Source organism: Nerophis ophidion, linkage group LG16 (assembly GCF_033978795.1).
Source record: "Nerophis ophidion isolate RoL-2023_Sa linkage group LG16, RoL_Noph_v1.0, whole genome shotgun sequence".
NCBI lineage: Eukaryota > Metazoa > Chordata > Actinopteri > Syngnathiformes > Syngnathidae > Nerophis > Nerophis ophidion.
In genome coordinates this window covers 45,683,614-45,704,648 of record NC_084626.1, presented here as the reverse complement: position 1 = coordinate 45,704,648, position 21,035 = coordinate 45,683,614, and the positions used below count along the sequence as shown (strand labels likewise).

Here is a 21,035-nt window from a genome sequence, read left to right as displayed (position 1 = left end):
AATATATGACATTATTTCAACAATAAGCCTTCAAAAGGGTCATAATTAAAAAAGAACTTAATCATTGAGAAATGTCCGGAAATAAAAAAAAGGAAAAAATCCTAAATATTTTACGCCTTTTAAAAACTTTTATGTCCTGTTTGACTTTAAAGATCATTAAAATTGTGTGTGTATTTATTATTTTAACCAATTTAAGACATTTTGATCAGATAAGATACAATTGCACAGTATAAGTTATTTCACTCATTCAAATGTTTTTTTTCTTTTATGTATGACATTATTTTTAACAAAAAGCCTTTAAAAGGGTCAAAATTTAAAAAGGACTGAATTATTGAGAAATTTAAGCAATTTTTAAAAAGGAAAAAATCCTAAATATTCTACACCTTTTAAAAACTTAAGGAATTTTATGTCCCGTTTGACTTTGAAGATAATTAAAATAGTGTGCATTTATTATTTTAACCAATTGAAGGCATTTTGATCAAAGGATGCAAGTCAGTTATCAAAAAAGATAAAATTGCATAATATTAGTTATTCCACTCATTCAAATGTATTGTTGTTGTTTTTTGCAATATACGACATTATTTCAACAAAAAGCCTTCAAAAGGGTCGTAATTAAAAAAGAACTTAATCATTGAGAACTTTCTGGAAATAAAAAAAAGGAAAAAATCCTAAATATTTTACGCCTTTTAAAAACTTTTATGTCCTGTTTGACTTTGAAAATCATTAAAATTGTGTGTGTATTTATTATTTTAACCAATTGAAGACATTTTGATCAGATAAGATAAAATTGCACAGTATAAGTTATTTCACTCATTGAAATGTTTTTTTTTTATTTATGACATTATTTCAACAAAAAGCCTTCAAAAGGGTCAAAATTTAAAAAGGACTGAATTATTGAGAAATTTAAGCAATTAAAAAAAGGAAAAAAATCCTAAATATTCTACACCTTTTAAAAACTTAAGGAATTTTATGTCCCGTTTCACTTTGAAAATAATTAAAATAGTGTGCGTTTATTATTTTAACCAATTGAAGTCATTTTGATCAAAGAAGATAAAATTGCATAATATAAGTTATTTCACTCATTCAAATGTGTTTTTTTTTTAATTTATGACATTATTTTAACAAAAAGCCTTCAAAAGGGTCAAAATTTAAAAAGGACTGAATTATTGAGAAATGTAAGCAATTCAAAAAAGGAAAAAAATAAATCCTAAATATTTAACGCCTTTTAAAAACTTTTATGTCCTGTTTGACTTTAAAGATCATTAAAATTGTGTGAATTTATTATTTTAACCAATTCAAGACATTTTGATCAAAGAAGATAAAATGCATAGTATAAGTTATTTCACTCATTGAAATGTTTTTTTTTTATTTATGACATTATTTCAACAAAAAGCCTGCAAAAGGGTCAAAATTTAAAAAGGACTGAATTATTGAGAAATTTAAGCAATTTTAGAAAAGGAAAAAATCCTAAATATTCTACACCTTTTAAAAACTTAAGGAATTTTATGTCCCGTTTGACTTTGAAGATAATTAAAATAGTGTGCATTTATTATTTTAACCAATTGAAGGCATTTTGATCAAAGGATGCAAGTCAGTTATCAAAAAAGATAAAATTGCATAATATTAGTTATTCCACTCATTCAAATGTATTGTTGTTGTTTTTTGCGATATACGACATTATTTCAACAAAAAGCCTTCAAAAGGGTCATAATTAAAAAAGAACTTAATCATTGAGAACTTTCTGGAAATAAAAAAAAGGAAAAAATCCTAAATATTTTACGCCTTTTAAAAACTTTTATGTCCTGTTTGACTTTGAAAATCATTAAAATTGTGTGTATTTATTATTTTAACCAATTTAAGACATTTTAATCAAAGAAGATAAAATTGCACAGAATAAGTTATTTCACTCATTCAAATGTGTTTTTTATTTATTTATGACATTATTTTAACAAAACGCCTTCAAAAGGGTCAAAATTTAAAAAGGACTGAATTATTGAGAAATTTAAGCAATTAAAAAAAGGAAAAAAATTCTTAATATTCTACACCTTTTAAAAACTTAAGGAATTTTATGTCACGTCTGACTTTGAAGATAATTGAAATTGTGTGCATTTATTATTTTAACCAATTAAAGTCATTTTAATCAAAGGATGTAAGTCAGTTGTCAAAGAAGATAAAATTGCATAGTATTAGTTATTTCACTCATTCAAATGTATTGTTGTTTTTTGCAATATACGACATTATTTCAACAAAAAGCCTCCAAAAGGATCATAATTAAAAAAGAACTTAATCATTGAGAAATTTCTGGAAATAAAAAAAGAAAAAAAAATCCAAAATATTTTATGCCTTTTAAAACCTTTTATGTCCTGTTTGACTTTGAAGATCATTAAAATTGTGTGTTTTTATTATTATGTCTTCTGCTTAAATTATGTCATTTGTCAATTAGTATGAATTTGCATAACATTATTTATTTTACAAATGTTAAAGTTTATATATATATTACTCATTTAAATTAAAAATTTAAATAATAAAAATTGAATTTGTGACATTTGATCATAAATCTTTGAAAACGGTTAAAATTAGAAAAAAGTTTATTCAGAAATTGTAGCTTATAATACATTTTAAAAATCCCAAATATTTTACGCCTTTCAAAAACTTATGGACTTTTATGTCCTGTTTGACTTTGAAAATAATTAAAATTGTTACTGTAACTTTCCTAAACATGTTTGAAATACACAAAAATATTGAGTTCAGTATTTAAGGTATTTAAAAAAAAACGACTGAAACGTGGTTGAATTGTGGGTGATTGATGAGCCTTTTGTTTGTTTCTGTGTGTTGCTGCACCTTGTTGAGGCCATTTTGTCTGTGGCTTTATTTCAATATTTGCTTGCACCTTTTTGAATAATTTGTATTCTTTTTATTTATTTGATTTGTGTCGAAGGGAAACGACTTTACATTTGCTTTGTACTTTATTTCTCTCCACTTTTTCTCAAATACATTTCAATAAAGAAATGTTTTAAACAAGTGCAGTGATAAAGTTCCTCTGGCTTGTGTCTTATTTGGTGCTGCTCACAGGTTTCACTGCTGCCTTCACTTTTCTGTAGACCTGGTCAAAGTTCTGTGGGAGAAAAATAATAAAATGGAGGATGTTGACTCAGCCACAACATTAGGAACACCTGCACACTCTGATGAGGTGCAATAAAACTAAAATAAAATCCGCCTTTCCAAACCTAATAAATTGAAGTTGACGTCCATATTGAGGATTACAAAGTTTTGACCCATTTGTTTTTGGCCCAAAGCACATTGGAAAAACACACAAAAAATAGGGTGGCGTATTGTGAGAAGAAAACACAAAACTGAAAACACTCTAAAGCAGGGGCCTTTAAACATTTCCCCCTAAGGGCCACACACTGACAAATCAACGCATGCGGGGCCATTTTTGATATTTTATATTTTCCAAACAATACAAAGATTGTTTTTTTTTTTTTGTTGAACCTTTAGGGCTCCCCTCAAGTTTGGTCCCGGGGACCAAGGAGGGTCTCAGTCCAATATTTATTACACATAAGTCATATTTTATTGCTTAAATCTGTAGATCAACTTCAGATATATTTATCAATATAAAGTATTTTTTTTTAATTATTTTTGTCCTTTTGTGGCAAAACAGTTTCTTATGCCAAATACACAAAATGTAACCCCCCCCCCCCCCTCCCCCCCACCCCAAAAAAACTTTCAAAGTGGAATATTTGATTTTTAAATAGTTCAATTTTTTCATAACAACATTGATTCATTTTTATTTTCGGGGCAGTGAAAGTCTTTTCAAAAAAATCTCACTAAATTTTCATATATATATATATATATATATATATATATATATATATATATCTACACACTCTTTTCAATTGTTTGCCGCAGTCGGGGGGGGCAAACAATTGAAGTCCAAGCATAATGGGGAGATTCTTTCTAACAAAGACGAGCACTTCAAGATGCTCAGGTGTGAGCCTGCTCCTGTCTTCATCAAAGATGAGTGCTAAATAGCCTCTCACTTGCAAGAGTCATTGAAATGTCTTACAACTTTACCACTACTCTTGACTTTATTGTGGAATGTTTTGCACTCCACCTCTTCATCGTTTTCGTTTTGTAGGGTAAAATAATCCCACACAGCTGACATTTTTACCGTAACTTTTAATTCACACGGCCGTCTGAACGGTTAGAACACAGCCTGTGGATGTTTGGAAGGTGTGCTGGAAAATGCGGAACGGAGTTTAGGGAGCAGCAGAAGAGTGAAATGTATTATTTAAATCGGTGTGTTGGAAAACGTGGACTGGAGTTTTTTTTAAATATACATACATATATATATATATATATACACATATACATATATATATATATATATATATATATATATATATATATATAGCTGCTGGGTCTCTGCCACACCAGAGTATGTTTGGATGTACTGGAGGAGATGCGGATGAAGGGACAGGGCTGCGGAGCTAGCACTGAGCGCTGGGACGGAGAGGCTTCGCGATGTCTTGACTGGGTGAGCAGGTGTCGGACACCTCAGTCACCTTGGACGTATCCTCGCTCATCCATGCTGACTGGACACTGGCCGAGAGTGGAGTCGGCTGTCTTGGTTGCTTTGTTGGGTCTGCTCCTGTCTCTGACTATGCTCCCTCCACCCCAACAGACGATGGCGTGGAACACCGCAGAGGCCACCACAGTGGATATGTTTATTTTACTTTTTATTCATAGCTGTATGTAGAAGTGTCTGGTTGTATCTGCTGCTTTAATGTCTTTAATGTCCTCTGTGTTCTTTGATGTTTGATGTTTCCCTCTTACACACATGGAAGAGGGATGTGTACTATGGCTATGAGTTGTTTTTTAATTTTTTTAATTTATTTGTTTTTTTCCCTTGGCCTCAGTTTGCACCTCCTCTCCAGGGCCCAGGCAAAGACCGATTTTTTAAATTTTATTTTAATCTTCTATTTTTTTCTCCCCCCCCCCTCCCCTTTGTTTACCTTTATCTCATCTTTTTTGTAAGGGGCGCTGGAAGCCGGCAGACCCGTCAGCGATCCTGTTCTGTCTCCCTGTAATGTTTGTCTAAACTTGAATGGGATTGTGCTGAAAATTTTAATTTTCCTGAAGGAACTCTCCTGACGGAATAAATAAAGTACTATCTAATCTAATCTAATCTAATATATATATATATGTATATGTTTTCGTACATAAGCAATGTTGTGTGTTGTGAGCGGACTAAATACCAACTAACTAACTAACTAACAAACAAACTAATTAACTAACAGTCTCCATGGAGGTGATGTCACATGACCACAGCAGAAGAAGACCATACCTGTATGGCAAAGTAAACAATGGCCAAATATGCGGTGATGCATCCACCCAGGAAGAGATCAAAAGCAGCAGGTTTTACTCTGAAAGAATAAACACATATAGTTACAAAAAAAGCAAAAATAAACACATATAGTTACAAAAAAGCAAGAATAAACACATAGTTACAAAAAAAGCAAGAATAAACACATATAATTACAAAAAAAGCAAGAATAAACACATATAGTTACAAACAAGCAAGAATAAACACATATAGTTACAAAAAAGCAAGAATAAACACATGTAGTTACAAAAAAAGCAAGAATAAACACAGATAGTTACAAAAAAGCAAGAATAAACACATATAGTTACAAAAAAGCAAGAATAAACACATATAGTTACAAAAACGCAAGAATAAACACATATAGTTACAAAAAAGCAAGAATAAACACATATAGTTACAAAAAAAGCAAGAATAAACACATATAGTTACAAAAACGCAAGAATAAACACATATAGTTACAAAAAAGCAAGAATAAACACATATAGTTACAAAAAAGCAAGAATAAACACATATAGTTACAAAAAAGCAAGAATAAACACATATAGTTACAAAAAAGAAAGAATAAACACATATAGTTACAAAAAAGCAAGAATAAACACATATAGTTACAAAAAAGCAAGAATAAACACATATAGTTACAAAAAAGCAATAATAAACACATATAGTTACAAAAAAAGCAAGAATAAACACATATAGTTACACAATAGCAAGAATAAACACATATAGTTACAAAAAAAGCAAGAATAAACACATATAGTTACAAAAAAGCAAGAATAAACACATATAGTTACAAAAAAGCAAGAATAAACATATATAGTTACAAAAAAGCAAGAATAAAGACATATAGTTACAAAAAAAGCAAGAATAAAGACATATAGTTACAAAAAAGCAAGAATAAACACATAGTTACAAAAAAGCAAGAATAAACACATATAGTTACAAAAAAACCAAGAATAAACACATATAGTTACAAAAAAACCAAGAATAAACACATATAGTTACACAAAAGCAAGAATAAAGACCTATAGTTACAAAAAAGCAAGAATAAACACATATAGTTACAAAAAAACCAAGAATAAACACATCTAGTTACACAAAAACAAGAATAAAGACATATAGTTACAAAAAAAGCAAGAATAAACACATATAGTTACAAAAAAAGCAAGAATAAACACATATAGTTACAAAAAAAGCAAGAATAAACACATATAGTTACAAAAAAAGCAAGAATAAACACATATAGTTACAAAAAAGCAAGAATAAACACATATAGTTACACAAAAACAAGAATAAACACATATAGTTACAAAAAAGCTAAGCTAGTTAAGAATAAATTGTACATCAACAAACATGGTTGTGGTATTCCTGCCTGAAAGACTAATATTTACCTGTACATGACCACCGGTTGTCTCATTTGGTCAAAAAAGGTCATGTCCGGGTCCCTGAGGGGAAATGCAGTCAGTAAAAGTCAGCTTTGGCACACCTGTTGTCACCTCAACCTTTTGTCCTGCCGGAAAGTGTGCCTGTGGACTTGTTGCAGGTAACGTCTCAACTCCTGGTCCAGGGAGTTGACCAGCAGGACCTGGCTGGACTCTTTGTCCATCAGCTGCGTGGCCCGAGGCACGGAGGTGAGGAGGGACATGAGACTGGATATTCTACCCTCGTGGAAGTCCTGCAGACGACACAAATATGCAAATATATATATATATATATTTGGTTTTTTTTGGAGTAATGTTGATGAGACTTGTAAATGCTGCCAGTGCAACAGAGCACACACTGCATGACGACACAGGTGTGTAATGTCTCTGAATGACCAGCAGAGGTCAGTATGTTCACATTCTTAACAAGACTCTTACCAGCTGGCCTCTGAAGATCTGCACTTCTTCTGCTGAACCCTAAACAGGAACACACATTATGGGCTTCAATGTTTCAATGTATAAAATACGACTTTTTTTGATAAATTTTGATTTATACCCTATTGACCGCAATGAGATGACATTTTCCCTGAAAATTGTCAAAAAATTTATATATATATATATATATATATATATATATATATATATACATGAAACATGCTTGTAGGGATGAAATAGCCAATTTTCAGGAGTCCCTGCTCTTCACAGGAGTTTTAAATAAGGTAAAATAAATAAACAATTAAAGAAAAAAAAAAACCTGAAGAGCAGGGAAACCTGCGAAACAGGCTTGTGGGAATGAAATAGCCTATTTCATCGAACCAAGCCTGTTTGTAGGGTTTCCCTGCACTTCAGGGGAGTTTTGAATAAAGTAAAACAAATAAACAATTAAATAAAATAAAAAACCTGAAGAGCAGGGAAACCTGCGAAACAGGCTTGTGGGCATGAATTAGCCTATTTCATCAAAACAAGCTTGTTTGTAGGGTTTCCCTGCTCTTTAGGGGAGTTTTAAATAAAGCAAAATAAATAAATAATTAATTAAACTCACCCTGCTTTTCGGGAGAGTTTAATTAATTATTTAGTATTATTATTGATATGTATATATATATATATATATATATATATGCATATACATACATACATATATACATACACATATATACATGCATATATATAAATGCAGATATATGTATATATGTACATGTATATATATGTGTGTACTGTATATATATATATATACATATATATATATATATATATATATATATATATACACACATACATATATACACGTACTGTATATGTATACATACATATATACATAGGTAAACACATATCAGGGGTTGGGAACCTTTTTGGCTGAGAGAGCCAAAAAGCCAAATATTTTAAAACGTAGTTCCGTAAGAGCCATATAATATTTGTTTTTAAAAGAGAATACAACTAAACGCGTGCATTTTTAAGTAAGACCAACATTTCTAGAGTATAATAGGACTCTTGTTCTTTGTAATAACATTGTTATTCTGAAGCTAACTGTGGAGGGGGCGTGGCCTGCGGGCCTGCAGCAAACTGGGGTGTGCCAGGACCGGCTTCAAAATCAGGGACAGGTGCGTAGACGGCCCACCTGGGCCTTGTTATCTAATCACCTGTCGCTCTGTTATACGCGGCAGCCAGGAGGAGGTCCTCTGAGGTCCTCTCCAAGGTTTCTCATAGTCAGCATTGTCACTGGCGTCCCACTGGATGTGAATTCTCCCTGCCCACTGGGTGTGAGTTTTCCTTGCCCTTTTGTGGGTTCTTCCGAGGATGTTGTAGTCGTAATGATTTGTGCAGTCCTTTGAGACATTTGTGATTTGGGGCTATATAAATAAACATTGATTGATTGATTGATATATATGTATATATATCTATGCATATATTTACATATACACACACATACATACATATATATAATACATATAGATGTGTGTATATATATTTCTAGTTTATATATGTATTCCCCTCACCTGGTCGGACAGGTGGTACATATATCTTGCCAGTGTCTCTGCTATGATGATTCCATTCCGCTGAAGTTTCCTCAAGTCCACCATAGAACTGTTAGGAGACATTTTTCATTCATGCTAAAACCACCACTGGGTGCTGGAGTGATAATCTCGGGAAGAAACAACACGGACACATGAAAAACTCACAGCGTGTCCAGCAGGGAGCCCCGCCCCTCACACCTGTGGTCGTCCAGGTGAGACAGGGTGAAGGCCGGGATTCTGCGCAGGCTGAAGCGTTCATGCTCCCAGGACACTGTGGACTCCACCAGGTTGATCTTCTTGTGCACCAACCCTGTCTTCACCTCGGGGAATCTGGAGGACACCACCTGGGCCAAAGAGGTTCAATTCCCACCTCCTCACCACTTGGAGGGTGTGTCAGGATATCAACATAGCAGGATTCCAAATCTTTGAACAGTATTTGCTCTCAGTAATTCTAGTAATATCACAACAAATGACTAACAATTCAAGCAGATTAGTGGTTTTCTTAAGGCAGTGTTGCTTAACCATAGGGCCGGGCCCTATATCTGTTTCTCAGCTGCAGCAGCAATACACTTTGCCACCACTCGGGGGCGGTAATGACAATAGCAGACAAACAGAAGAAGTTTAAAAGTCATGGACAAGTTTCTTAAGCGCCAAAAATATGACTACAGTGGTGAAACTGTTAAGAAACATTCATTATTAATTTAGTTTATTTATTTATTATTCATGTATAGTATTTCTTTATGTCAGCACAGTATAAATACACATATTTTCTCGTCAGTTATTAAGGAGTCCCTTTATTTGCAGTATATTTGGTAAGTACTTATGTTTCTAATCAGCCTGACCTAAGCATAAGTAATGTGTTAAAAAAAAAAATAATATTGTTGATTAACACATGCTTTCATATTATTTTACAACGTTTTACACTGTAATTAGTGAATATACAATTATTAAATTTGATTAAAAAAACAAGAGTAATATTACTAATTTAGTGTTAATATTGGAGTGGGGTCCTGGGCCCCTCGGTAGTGGAAAAGTTGAGCCCCGAGGTGAAAAAGGTTAAGAACCCCTGCCTTAAGGGGTTCCAGTAAGTTTCTGTACAAGGCTGCCTTAATCCAGTCCTCAAACATTTCATTGCATGACTCGGGTGTTCTATATATTTCATTGCACGACTCGGGTGTTTTATATATTGCATTGCATGACTCGGGAGTTCTATATATTTCACTGGATGACCGGGGGGTTCTATTTATTTCACAGCATGACTCGGGTGTTCTATATATTGCACTGCATGACTAGGGTGTTCTATATATTTCATTGCATGACTTCGGTGTTCTATATATTTCACTGCATGACTCGGGTGTTCTATATATTTCATTGCATGACTAGGGTGTTCTATATATTTCATTGCATGACTCGGGTGTTCTACATATTTCATTGCATGACTCGGGTGTTTTATACATTTCATTGCATGACTAGGGTGTTTTATTTATTTAATTGCATGACTTAGGTGTTCCATATATATTTCACAGCATGACTCGGGTGTTTTATGTATTTAATTGCATGACTTGGGTGTTCTATATATTTCACAGTATGGTTTGGGTGTTTTATATATTTCAATGCATGACTCGGGTGTTCTACAGTATATTTTTCATTGCATGACCGGGGTGTTCTACATATTTCACAGCATGACTCGGGTGTTCTATTTATTTTATTGCATGACTCGGGTGTTCTATATATTTCATTGCATGACTCGGGTGTTCTATATATTTCATTGCATGACTCGGGTGTTCTGTATATTTCATTGCATGACTCGGGTGTTCTATATATTTCATTGCGTGACTTGGGTGTTCTATATATTTCATTGCACAACTTGGGTGTTCTATACATTTCATTGCATGACTCAGGTGTTCTATTTATTTCACTGCATAACTCGGATGTTGTATATATTTCACAGCATGACTAAACGTAGACCGCTATTCCTACTCCACTATTGTTGTTTCTGTTCATCAGTAAATATTCTCCTAGATTAAAAAAATATTCCTTTTTCAGCGACCATCTTTCTTTCTCAGCTCGCCATCACTTTAACGGGTTCGTTAAACTGTTCCAACAAAATATTCGTGTTGTTGTAGTTTGCATACAAGCTTGTGCAGTTTAATGTTGCTAGGGTATTGATCCTCTGTGTAATAAAACAGTTATTATTGATGTGGGGGAGAAAAAAATGCTGTCTAGGTCTATATCATTCTCCAATTCCACACCTATATGTATTTCCCATTTCATCAGGGGGATGTTAAAATGAGATCTGGCTGACCTTGAAGGATACAGAATAGCGCTCATATTCTTTCAACTGCTAGCAAACGATACTTTAACACAACTTTTTTTTGCAGTAAAATTGCTCAAACGTGATTTACTCAGGAATAAAACCCTACAATTGTCCTCACATTCCTTTACTAATGTTATTGTAAAAAAAATAGCCTTGGTTTAGGTGGTGGCCTAGAGGACGTCACACTTATGTTCATTGGTGGGCCACATGGCAGATACCAAAGGGGGCCGCTTCATGATAATAATACACAGTTTCCATTTTTTATGTATTGTAATTTTTGTTGTTTACCAACAAACTAATGGAAAACCTGCTTTGGAATCAAAAGTCAAAGTGACAAGTTAATTGTTGACCCCTGATCTGATGTCTGAAGGAACGTGAAGCCTGTTCAACTTTGTACAGTAGATATAAAGCGAGTAAAGCGGCGCCATCTGGTGTCGCTTTGCCAGTATTTACCTCTTCCAAGCAGTGAATAAAGTTCTTCATGGGCGTGTCATCTCTGGGTGGCCGTGACACGTGCACCTGTAGCCCGTCCCCATTGGCCAGCGTGTCCAAACACAAGACGAAGGCCACGTTGTCGTGAAGCAGACTAGACTCTGGAGTGGGGGAACCATTTCAAAGAAAACCCAAGTTCACAGTGGAGACACGGTTCCTGGGGTTGAAAGCCACCCAGGACTTACCGGCATGGTCCAGGTTCTCTTCAATCCATCTTTTGGTGCCTATAAAGTTGTACTTGCCTCCTCCGGAGAGGGAGAACATCAGATGGTACCTACACCAGCAGACACCGTGAGAGACAACATCCCAATGTCTGATCTGGTGTTGCACGGGACTAACCGTGGTCTGGTACTCGGACTGCTGTAGAGCTTCTGGAAGAGACGGGCCAGTTCTAGCAAGAGGACCACACCACTGCCGTTAGAGTCGGCTCCAAAGGACAACCACTGCGCGACACAATGGAGGAAGTCAGGTTTAGTGGGGAGTTTTTCATCCTTCCCGGGAAATGTTTGGCTCCATTTTAGGCCGACTTGAGATGTGTTACTCCAAATGGAATATTTTTACCATAGGGCTGTCAAATATATATTTATATATTTATTTATTTTTATGTGTTGTGTCCAGCTACTCAGACAAATCCTATTGTTGATGTCGATCACAGGTATCAAACTCAAGGGCCCGGGGGGCAGTTCTGGCATTTTATGTGGCCCGCGAAAGCCTGGAAAAAAATGGGTTTTAAAAACCTCTAAAGGTTTAGTGTCCACATGTGTGGACAGCACCTTTTAGCTCTTATTTCCCAAAATTGTGTACACTACTGAATTGGGGTCCTATGGCCACTTATGTGGACACTTATATTGCCATCTGGTGGTGTCAGAAGTGTATAACATACAATGGAATTTGGAAGAAAAACGTGTAAAAATAAGAATTAGCATGTCACTAAACATGAATCCAATCCATTTTATTTATATAGCACATTTAAACAACAAAATTATTCCAAAGTGCTGCACAACAATATTAAAAACAACATTCAAATACTATCCTGAGCTCCACCAATGACTGAATAAAAACAAAAAACAAAAAATACATATAAAACCAATATAAAAACAATATAAAATAAATATGATTAAAAACGATTTTAAGGGTGAAACCAATTAAAACATGAAGTACACGTTTGTGTACTTATGGACTAAGTACATCATAACAAAAGATGATTCTTAGTTTTTATTCTAAGTAGGGTCCAATAAGCCCAAATAGCAAAGATATATAAAAAAAAAACAACAAAAAAAAACATGTAAACAAACAGATTGGGCCTTAGGAGGTCTGTAATAGAACACGTTTTTTCTTTTTTTTTAACTAAATGCATTTCTTCTTTCAATTTTGACAGAAAAAAAATGCGAATTTTAAACTTGAATATTATCTGATCATGCCAGTTATACACCGTATTGCAAAACTATTATTGTGAGATAAAAACAAATAGTTTAGACACCTTTAATAAACATTTTAAAGCAAGTTACACACAAAAAAAATAAAATCTAATAATCAAATGAATGTGCATTTTGGATTAACAAACGGGAAACGGGCAGAGGTGTGTCCCGGTTGCCAATCAGGCAGCAGGTTAGGAAGTTAAATAAATAAGCAAGAGAGCTCCAACTCGCTCCTTTCTGTTGCAGGTTTTGTTGATTCTATGTAACTTGTTTATGTGTGTTATGACTATCGTTTTTTTTCCTGGAGTCCAACCTTTGACTGAATATTTTTTTTACTTCTTATGCGTCTCACTCACCGGTGCTAGTCCGTAGGAATCATAGTGGGCAGTAATCACAATGGTGGGTATGTCCTCGCCTGCTCCAGGAAGTACGCCCTAGAGAACACAGCACACCTTTAGTTGTTATGATGCAGCTGTGATGGGGAAGTGAACTGACTGGCTGACGTACCTCCAGTGTGACCAGAGTGCTGTCAGTGATGGCCTTGATGGGACCGTTGTTGCTCACCAAGATCTGAAAGGCCGTGGCGGTCACCATACTTCGGAAGACTGACAAGGTAAAAAAAACATACGAGGTAAAAATACATGACAGGTACTGTATTTTACAGACTATACAGTGCACCGGTATATAAGCCACACCCACTCCATTTTTTGAAAAAATATATTGTGGGGAGCCGCAGCCGACGGGCCGACGGCGGGGCGGGGCACGCTGCATCCCTGCCCAAGATGGCGGCATGGAGGCGGAGAATGCCGGGAGCGACGCCGCCGCAATCTAATTCAGGTGCGTGGCTCACACATTTCTCCTGACGCAGCATAAAAGGGGAGAAGGAGGAGAGATCGGGGCGGAAGGAGTAGGAGAGCCGGCAACAGCGACCGAGTAGCGAGAGAGAGAGCAAGACAAAAGAGACGGCGACGCGGCCGACTAAAGAGCGGACCGGAGAGCGAGACACGGAGGAACGAGCAGTGCGAGCGGTGACGGCGAAAAAAGACATCTGCCTTGTTGAAAAATAAAAGAGTCAAACTTGCTAAAAGCGATGTCCTTCCTGGGTGGTCCATGGAACCCGAGTCGTTCACATATATATATTTCCCATATATTAGCCGCACCGGACCATAAGCCGCAGATATATACATTGCGAAATGAAATATTTACATAGAAAGATTTTGTAAATGTTTATTTAAATATCTTAATTGTTTCCATAGTGTGCCTGTAACAGGGCAGTAAAACGGGGGATCAAACAAAACAGAAGTCATGGTCATGGACCCACGAGCTGCGGAAGCTAGCTCTCCAATCAGCTAAACAGACTCAATGACTCCTCGGTGACGTTTTTGTGAATTTACCGAAGAATTTGTTAATTGAAACAACATAAAAATAATTCCATCGTAAGTTGATAATACTAACACAGACACTTGTTAGCATATTAGCTAATGCTAATGACACTAGCTTGATTATTATACGATAGCACGTACAAATATGCATGAAGACACTCCTATCAAACATGTGACAATTTAGTAAGTATGAATTGTTTTGGTTATATTGCAAAATTCACAAACTTAGCTTGGAGTGGAAGAAACCATACTGGTAGAAACGCAATGGACGAACAATAGACGGAACAGCACTTATACTGCCGGTTCAAGGCAAAAAGACTCTCAACCCGCAGCACCTGCAGTCAGCAAACCCGTCCAAAAGATGGCGTCATAACAAACACAATAACACACCTATCCAGTCTCTTTGTGGGTGTTGCAGATCTATTAGTTTGTTGTTTACAAAACATGGCCGCTAGCGAAGGAAAAGTCACAGTTAGCCGCAGCCTTGCACAAGCCGCAGATATATACGTTGCAAAATGAGATATTTACATAGAGAGATTTTGTAAATGTTTATTTAAATATCTTGATTGTTTCCAACATGTGTCTGTAACAGGGCAGTAAAACGGCTGATCAAACAAAACAGAAGACATGGTCATGGACCCAATAGCTGCAGAAGCTAGCTCTCTAATCAGCCAAACAGACTCAATGTGGTGACGTTTTGGTGAATTTACGAAACTGAACAATACAAAAAGAATGACACTGTAAGTCGATAATACAGACACTTTTTAGCATATTAGCTAATGCTGACAACGCTAGCTTGATTATACTACGAATGCACGTACAAATATGCATGAAAACACTCCGATCAAACATAATAAGTATGAATTGTTTTAGTTATATTGCAAAATTTACAAACTAGTAATGTCACACCATTATATAAGCCGCGGGGTTCGAAGCTCGGGGAAAAAAGTAGCTGTTTATAGCGTGGAAAATAGGGTAAAATAATGTTCCAATATCTACCCGTCTCCTAGGAAGAATCCACGGTATAAAAAGAAACAGAGTGTGATGTCACCTCGGATGAATATGGAGGAGGTCCGTGTGGATGCCGTCTTCTTGACCTCCTCGTACATGTAGAGGAGCTGCTGGTCCTCAGGGGCCACATACACCGGCATGAGGGTCTCCTCCATCAGGGCTTCGCTCTCACTGACCATGAAGGACTGGCACACACAATAACAATAACAAAGTTGCAAGCAGCGATGGACGGTGGTTCAATCTCTCTCCTGTGGTAGTTTGAAGCCGACACGACAAACGCGCTCAGAGGAGATAATGTTTGAAAAAAGGTGAACGGTTTTTACTAAACTTTTGTTTTGATGGGGTATTGCAAACTTACTGTTGATTTTTGTTGGGGGTTATCAATATAGGATATGTAGGTCTAAGTGAGACCTACATAGAGGTTTGTGTTTCATGTCTCTATGACGTTCTTATCGGAAGTTACAAGCAGTTTTGTTTGTATTTTCTTTCCAAGAGCAGTTTTGTCAGTGTTTTATTCCTAGGGGCGCCAGAGCGCAATTTTGAGGTTTGGGGTTTGTTTTTTTTATTAGATCGCAATGTTCACCATTCCTGATGCGTGTGTCCAGTTTGGTGAGTTTTGAAGCGTTTTAAGGGGGTCAAATTACAGCTCAAAGAGGCAAAGGTGAGTGTTTTTACAAAACTTTTGTTTTGAAGGGAGAATTGCAAACTTCCTGTTGATTTTTGCTGGGCGCTGTCAATATATGAAAAGTAGGTCTAAGTGAGACCTACATGGAAGTTTTTGTTTCATGTGTCTACGACATTCCTACTGGAAGTTAGAAGCAGTTTTGTCTGTGTTTTCTTCCTGGGAGCAGTTTTGTCTGTTTTATTCCTAGAGGGCGCTAGAGCGCAATTTTGAGGTTTGGGGTTAGTTTTTTTATTAGATCGCAATGTTCACCAGTCCTGATGTGTGTGTCTAGTTTGGTGAGTTTTGAAGCATTTTAAGGGGGTCAAATTACAGCTCAAAGAGGCAAAGGTGAGTGTTTTTACAAAACTTTTGTTTTGAAGGGAGAATTGCCAACTTCCTGTTGATTTTTGCTGAAGGTTGTCAGTGTATGAAATCTAGGTCTAAGTGAGACCTACATAGAGGAAAGAATAAAACGCTAGGAATTCAATAGTGTCCTCTGTCCCAAAGGGACATTTGGTCCCTAATGATGACATTAATGATGGAGAAGAAGGACAAGAGGGACAAAAGTTACCTGGATGACTTGTTGGGGTAGACTGGAGATGTTGCGAGGCAGCAGGATGAGGACGGCGGCGGCGTGTTGTCTCTGTGCCCGCTGGTACGTTTCTGTGGTGAAGTCCCACACCCTCATGACCACACAGCGCCGGGTCAGCACCGGCTCGTCAGCGGAGCGAGCCTCGGCCACCACCAGGGCGCCACGGCAACCTGGGGATCAAACAGAAAACGACCTTCACCATGTATTCATCCAGACATGACGTTAACGCAGAGAAATCATATTCTGATGTTTTCATTCAGACGTTATTAATTTATGGTTGGACTTGTTTCTTCAGCATTGTCTACACCAGGGGTCAGCAACCTTTTTGAAACCAAGAGCTACTTCTTGGGTACTGATTAATGCGAAGGGCTACCAGTTTGATACACACTAAAATAAATTGCCAGAAATAGCCAATTTGCTCAATTTACCTTTAATAAATAAATCTATATATATATAAAAAATGGGTATTTCTGTCTGTCATTCCAACGTACATTTTTTTTCCTTTTACGGAAGGTTTTTTGTAGAGAATAAATGATGAAAAAAACCTCTTAATTGAACGGTTTAAAAGAGGAGAAAACAGGAAAAAAATGAAAATTAAATTTTGAAACATAGTTTATCTTCAATTTCGACTATTTCAAATTCAAAATTCAACCGAAAAAAAGAAGAGAAAAACTAGCTAATTTGAATCTTTTTGAAAAAAATTAAAAAAAATAATTTATGGAACATCATTAGTAATTTTTCCTGATTAAGATTAATTTTTGAATTTGATGGCATGTTTTAAATAGGTTAAAATCCCATCTGCAATTAGAATATTTAACAAATTGGACCAAGCTATATTTCTAACAAAGACAAATAATTATTTTTTCTAGAATTTCCAGAACAAAAATTTTAAAAGACTTTGAAATAAGATTTAAATTTGATTCTAAAGATTTTCTAGATTTGCCAGAATATTTTTTTTTTATTTTAATCATCATAAGTTTGAAGAAAGATTTCACATATATTATTTGTCGAAAAAACAGAAACTAAAATGAAAAATTAAATTTAAATGTATTTATTATTCTTTACAATAAAAAAATAAATGTATTTGAACATTGATTTAAATTGTCAGGAAAGAAGAGGAAGGAATTTAAAAGGTAAAAAAGGTATATGTGTTTAAAAATCCTACAATTAGTTTTAAGGTTGTATTTTTCCTCTGAAATTGTCTTTCTGAAAGTTATAAGAAGCAAAGTAAAAAAATTAATTAGTTTATTTATGGAATTTTCAGTCAAAGATTTTCAGTAAAAAATGTAAATACTAACTTGACATAACAAACAATGTTAAATGTGGAACTGAACAATAATATTTTGTACAGGCAAAATTTTTGACAGTTACACAATCATTTTATTAATATTTTAATTATATTCCTACAGGGGAAAAAAAACAGTAAAAATCGTAAAAAAAAGCAAAAAAATCTGTATGTAATGAGAAAAATTCTGAAATGTCTTAACCAATAATAATAATATACTTAATCACCACTAATACAAAGCTGACACAATATATGTTTTTAGCATTTTTTTTATACATATAAGAAATATCGCTTTCTGTGACTTTTCAGTATGTGGCCCTTGGAGGAAAAAGTTTGGACACCTCTGAACTAAAGTATCAGAAGTATCGATATCTTTATTTTAGAATCGCCAATAATACAAAATTGATACAATATGTTTTTTTATAATAAAAAATAAAAAATAAAAAGTCAATATGGCCCTTGCATAATTGGAATTTTCAGTCAAAGATTTTCAGTAAAAAATGTAAATACTAACTTGACATAATAAACAATGTTAAATGTGGAACTGAACAATAATATTTTGTACAGGCAAAATTGTTGACAGTTACACAATCATTTCATTAATATTTTAATTATATTCCTACTGGGGAAAGAAAACAGTAAAAAAAAAAAAAAAAGCAAAAAAATCTGTATGTAATGAGAAAAAATCTGAAATGTTTTAACTAATAATAATAATAATAATAATATACTTAATCACCTCTAATACAAAGCTGACACAATATATGTTTTTAGCATTTTTTTTATACAAATAAGAAATATCGCTTTCTGTGACTTTTCAGTATGCGGCCCTTGGAGGAAAAAGTTTGGACACCCCTGAACTAAAGTATCAGAAGTATCGATATCTTTATTTTAGAACCGCCAATAATACAAAATTGATAAAATATGTTTTTTTTATAATTAAAAAAAATAAGAATAATAATCAATATGGCCCTTGCATAATTGGAATTTGCAGTCAAAGATTTTCAGTCAAAAAAATTAAATACTAGCTTGACATAATAAACAATGTTAAATGTGTAAATGAACAATAATATTTTTGTACAGGCAAAATTTTTGACAGTTACACAATCATTGTATTAATATTTTTATTATATTGTTACAAGGGGAAAAAAATGATATTTTGGTTTTATAAATTGCCAATTATACAAAGTTGATACAATATCTCTTTTTAGAATTTTTTAAAAAGAAAAAATATCAATATGGCCCTTGCATAATTTAAATTTTCAGTCAAAGATTTTCAGTAAAAAATTCAAATTCCAACTTGACATAACAAAAAATGTTAAATGTGGAACTGAACGATGATATTTTGTACAATAAATTTTTTTTTACAGTTACACAATCATTTTATTAATATTTTAATAATATTCCTACAGGGGAAAAAAACGGTAAAAATCGTTTAAAATAAAAAAAAGCAAAAAAATCTGTATGTAACGAGAAAAAATCTGAAATGTTTTAACTAATAATAACAATAATAATTATATGTTTTTAGCATTTTTTTTATACATATAAGAAATATCGCTTACTGTGACTTTTCAGTATGCGGCCATTGGAGGAAAAAGTTTGGACACCCCTGAACTAAAGTATCAGAAGCATCGATATTTTGATTTTAGAATCGTCAATAATACAAAATTGATACAATATCTGTTGTTAGCTTTTGTTTTAAAATACAAATATCAATGTGGCCCCTTGCATACTTTAAGTTTTCAGTGGTTAAAAGTTTGGACACCCTGAACTAAAGTATTGATATATTTGATCGGAAGATCTGGTATCGGTGGTATCGTATTTCAGTATCGATCACTACTCTTCTGCAATACGACTGGGATGTCATTGATATCAAATATGCATCGCGCAAAGAACCACAGAGTGTTATCATCCTGCACAGTATCGGCATGCGTTTGCAGTGTATCTAATGCAGCGTTGCCGTGGCAACACAGGTGTACTCACCATGCCTGTGCTTCAGCAGGTTGTACTGCTGCATCCTGTGAGCCGTGAACTCGTAGGAGGACGCGGGCGAGAGCGATGATCCCAGCAGGAGGTGAGCGGCCAGCAGCAAGCCCAGGAAGACCACCTTCACATCCTGCAAGAACATGACTGCAGGTCTGGGGGGGGACAAACAGGAAAAAAAAGGTCCCGACTAACTCCTTCAGCTTCAGACAAAGTTATCACACTCACTTGGAATGAGGCAGCACCTTGGGAAGCTGTGTGCTGGCTGAAGGTAAGCCACCCTTCGCCATCTGCTCCTCAGGGATCAGCTCCAGGATAATCACACCCCCCCCCAAACATGGATGGACACGCACTACAGCGGGCAAGCTACTTCTTTAATGACCAAGTCCAGGTGAGCTAACTCGATACATTCTGCTTGGATTCTTGACCACTCCTCTTGAGCTAAATGTGTTGCTTTTCTGACATGGACTTGTTTCTTCAGCATTGTCCACACAGACTTGGGAAGGCCATTCCAAAACCTTCATTCTAGCCCGATGTGTGTTTGGGGTCCTGTTGGAACACTCGACCGCGCCCAAGACCCAAACTCCAAGCTGATGATTTTAGTTTGTCCTGAAGAATTTGGAGGTAATCCTATATTTTTATGGTCCCATTTAAAGCAGCAGTTCCGTCAGGCCCAGAGCATAATACTACCACCACCATGCTTGACGGTAGGTATAGTGTTCCTGGGATTAAAGGCCTCACCTTTTCTCGTCAGACCTCAGAACACTTTTCCACTTTGCATCAGTCCATCTTAGAGGATCTTAGACCCAGAGAAGCAGGCGGCATTTCTGGATGTTGTTGATAAATGGCTTTCGCTTTGCATAGTAGATAGATAGATAGATAGATAGATAGATAGATAGATAGATAGTACTTTATTGATTCCTTCAGGAGAGTTCCTTCAGGAAAATTAAAATTCCAGCAGCAGTGTACAGAGTTGAGATCAATTTAAACAAAAAAAGTAAATAATGGGGGTTTAAATGGAAACAAAATAGAGAAATATTACAATAAGAATAAAAAATAAAAAGCAACAATGGGAATA

General features: G+C 35.1%; 1 protein-coding gene across 1 annotated transcript; it reads right to left on the bottom strand.

The window, feature by feature from the left end:
• Positions 1-2,947: 2,947 nt before the first annotated feature.
• On the bottom strand, positions 2,948-20,299 carry zgc:109965 (Nicalin-1-like). The gene is made up of 16 exons (XM_061875328.1): positions 20,186-20,299; positions 19,958-20,112; positions 16,672-16,862; positions 15,477-15,621; positions 13,551-13,648; positions 13,400-13,477; positions 11,965-12,068; positions 11,811-11,899; positions 11,587-11,726; positions 8,982-9,160; positions 8,799-8,886; positions 7,243-7,281; positions 6,886-7,058; positions 6,775-6,828; positions 5,348-5,426; positions 2,948-3,115 (listed from the first exon to the last, which is right to left on the bottom strand). The coding sequence occupies exons 1-16, from the start codon at positions 20,245-20,247 to the stop codon at positions 3,053-3,055; spliced, it is 1,737 nt and encodes a 578-aa protein (XP_061731312.1). The 5' UTR covers positions 20,248-20,299; the 3' UTR covers positions 2,948-3,052.
• Positions 20,300-21,035: the final 736 nt, after the last annotated feature.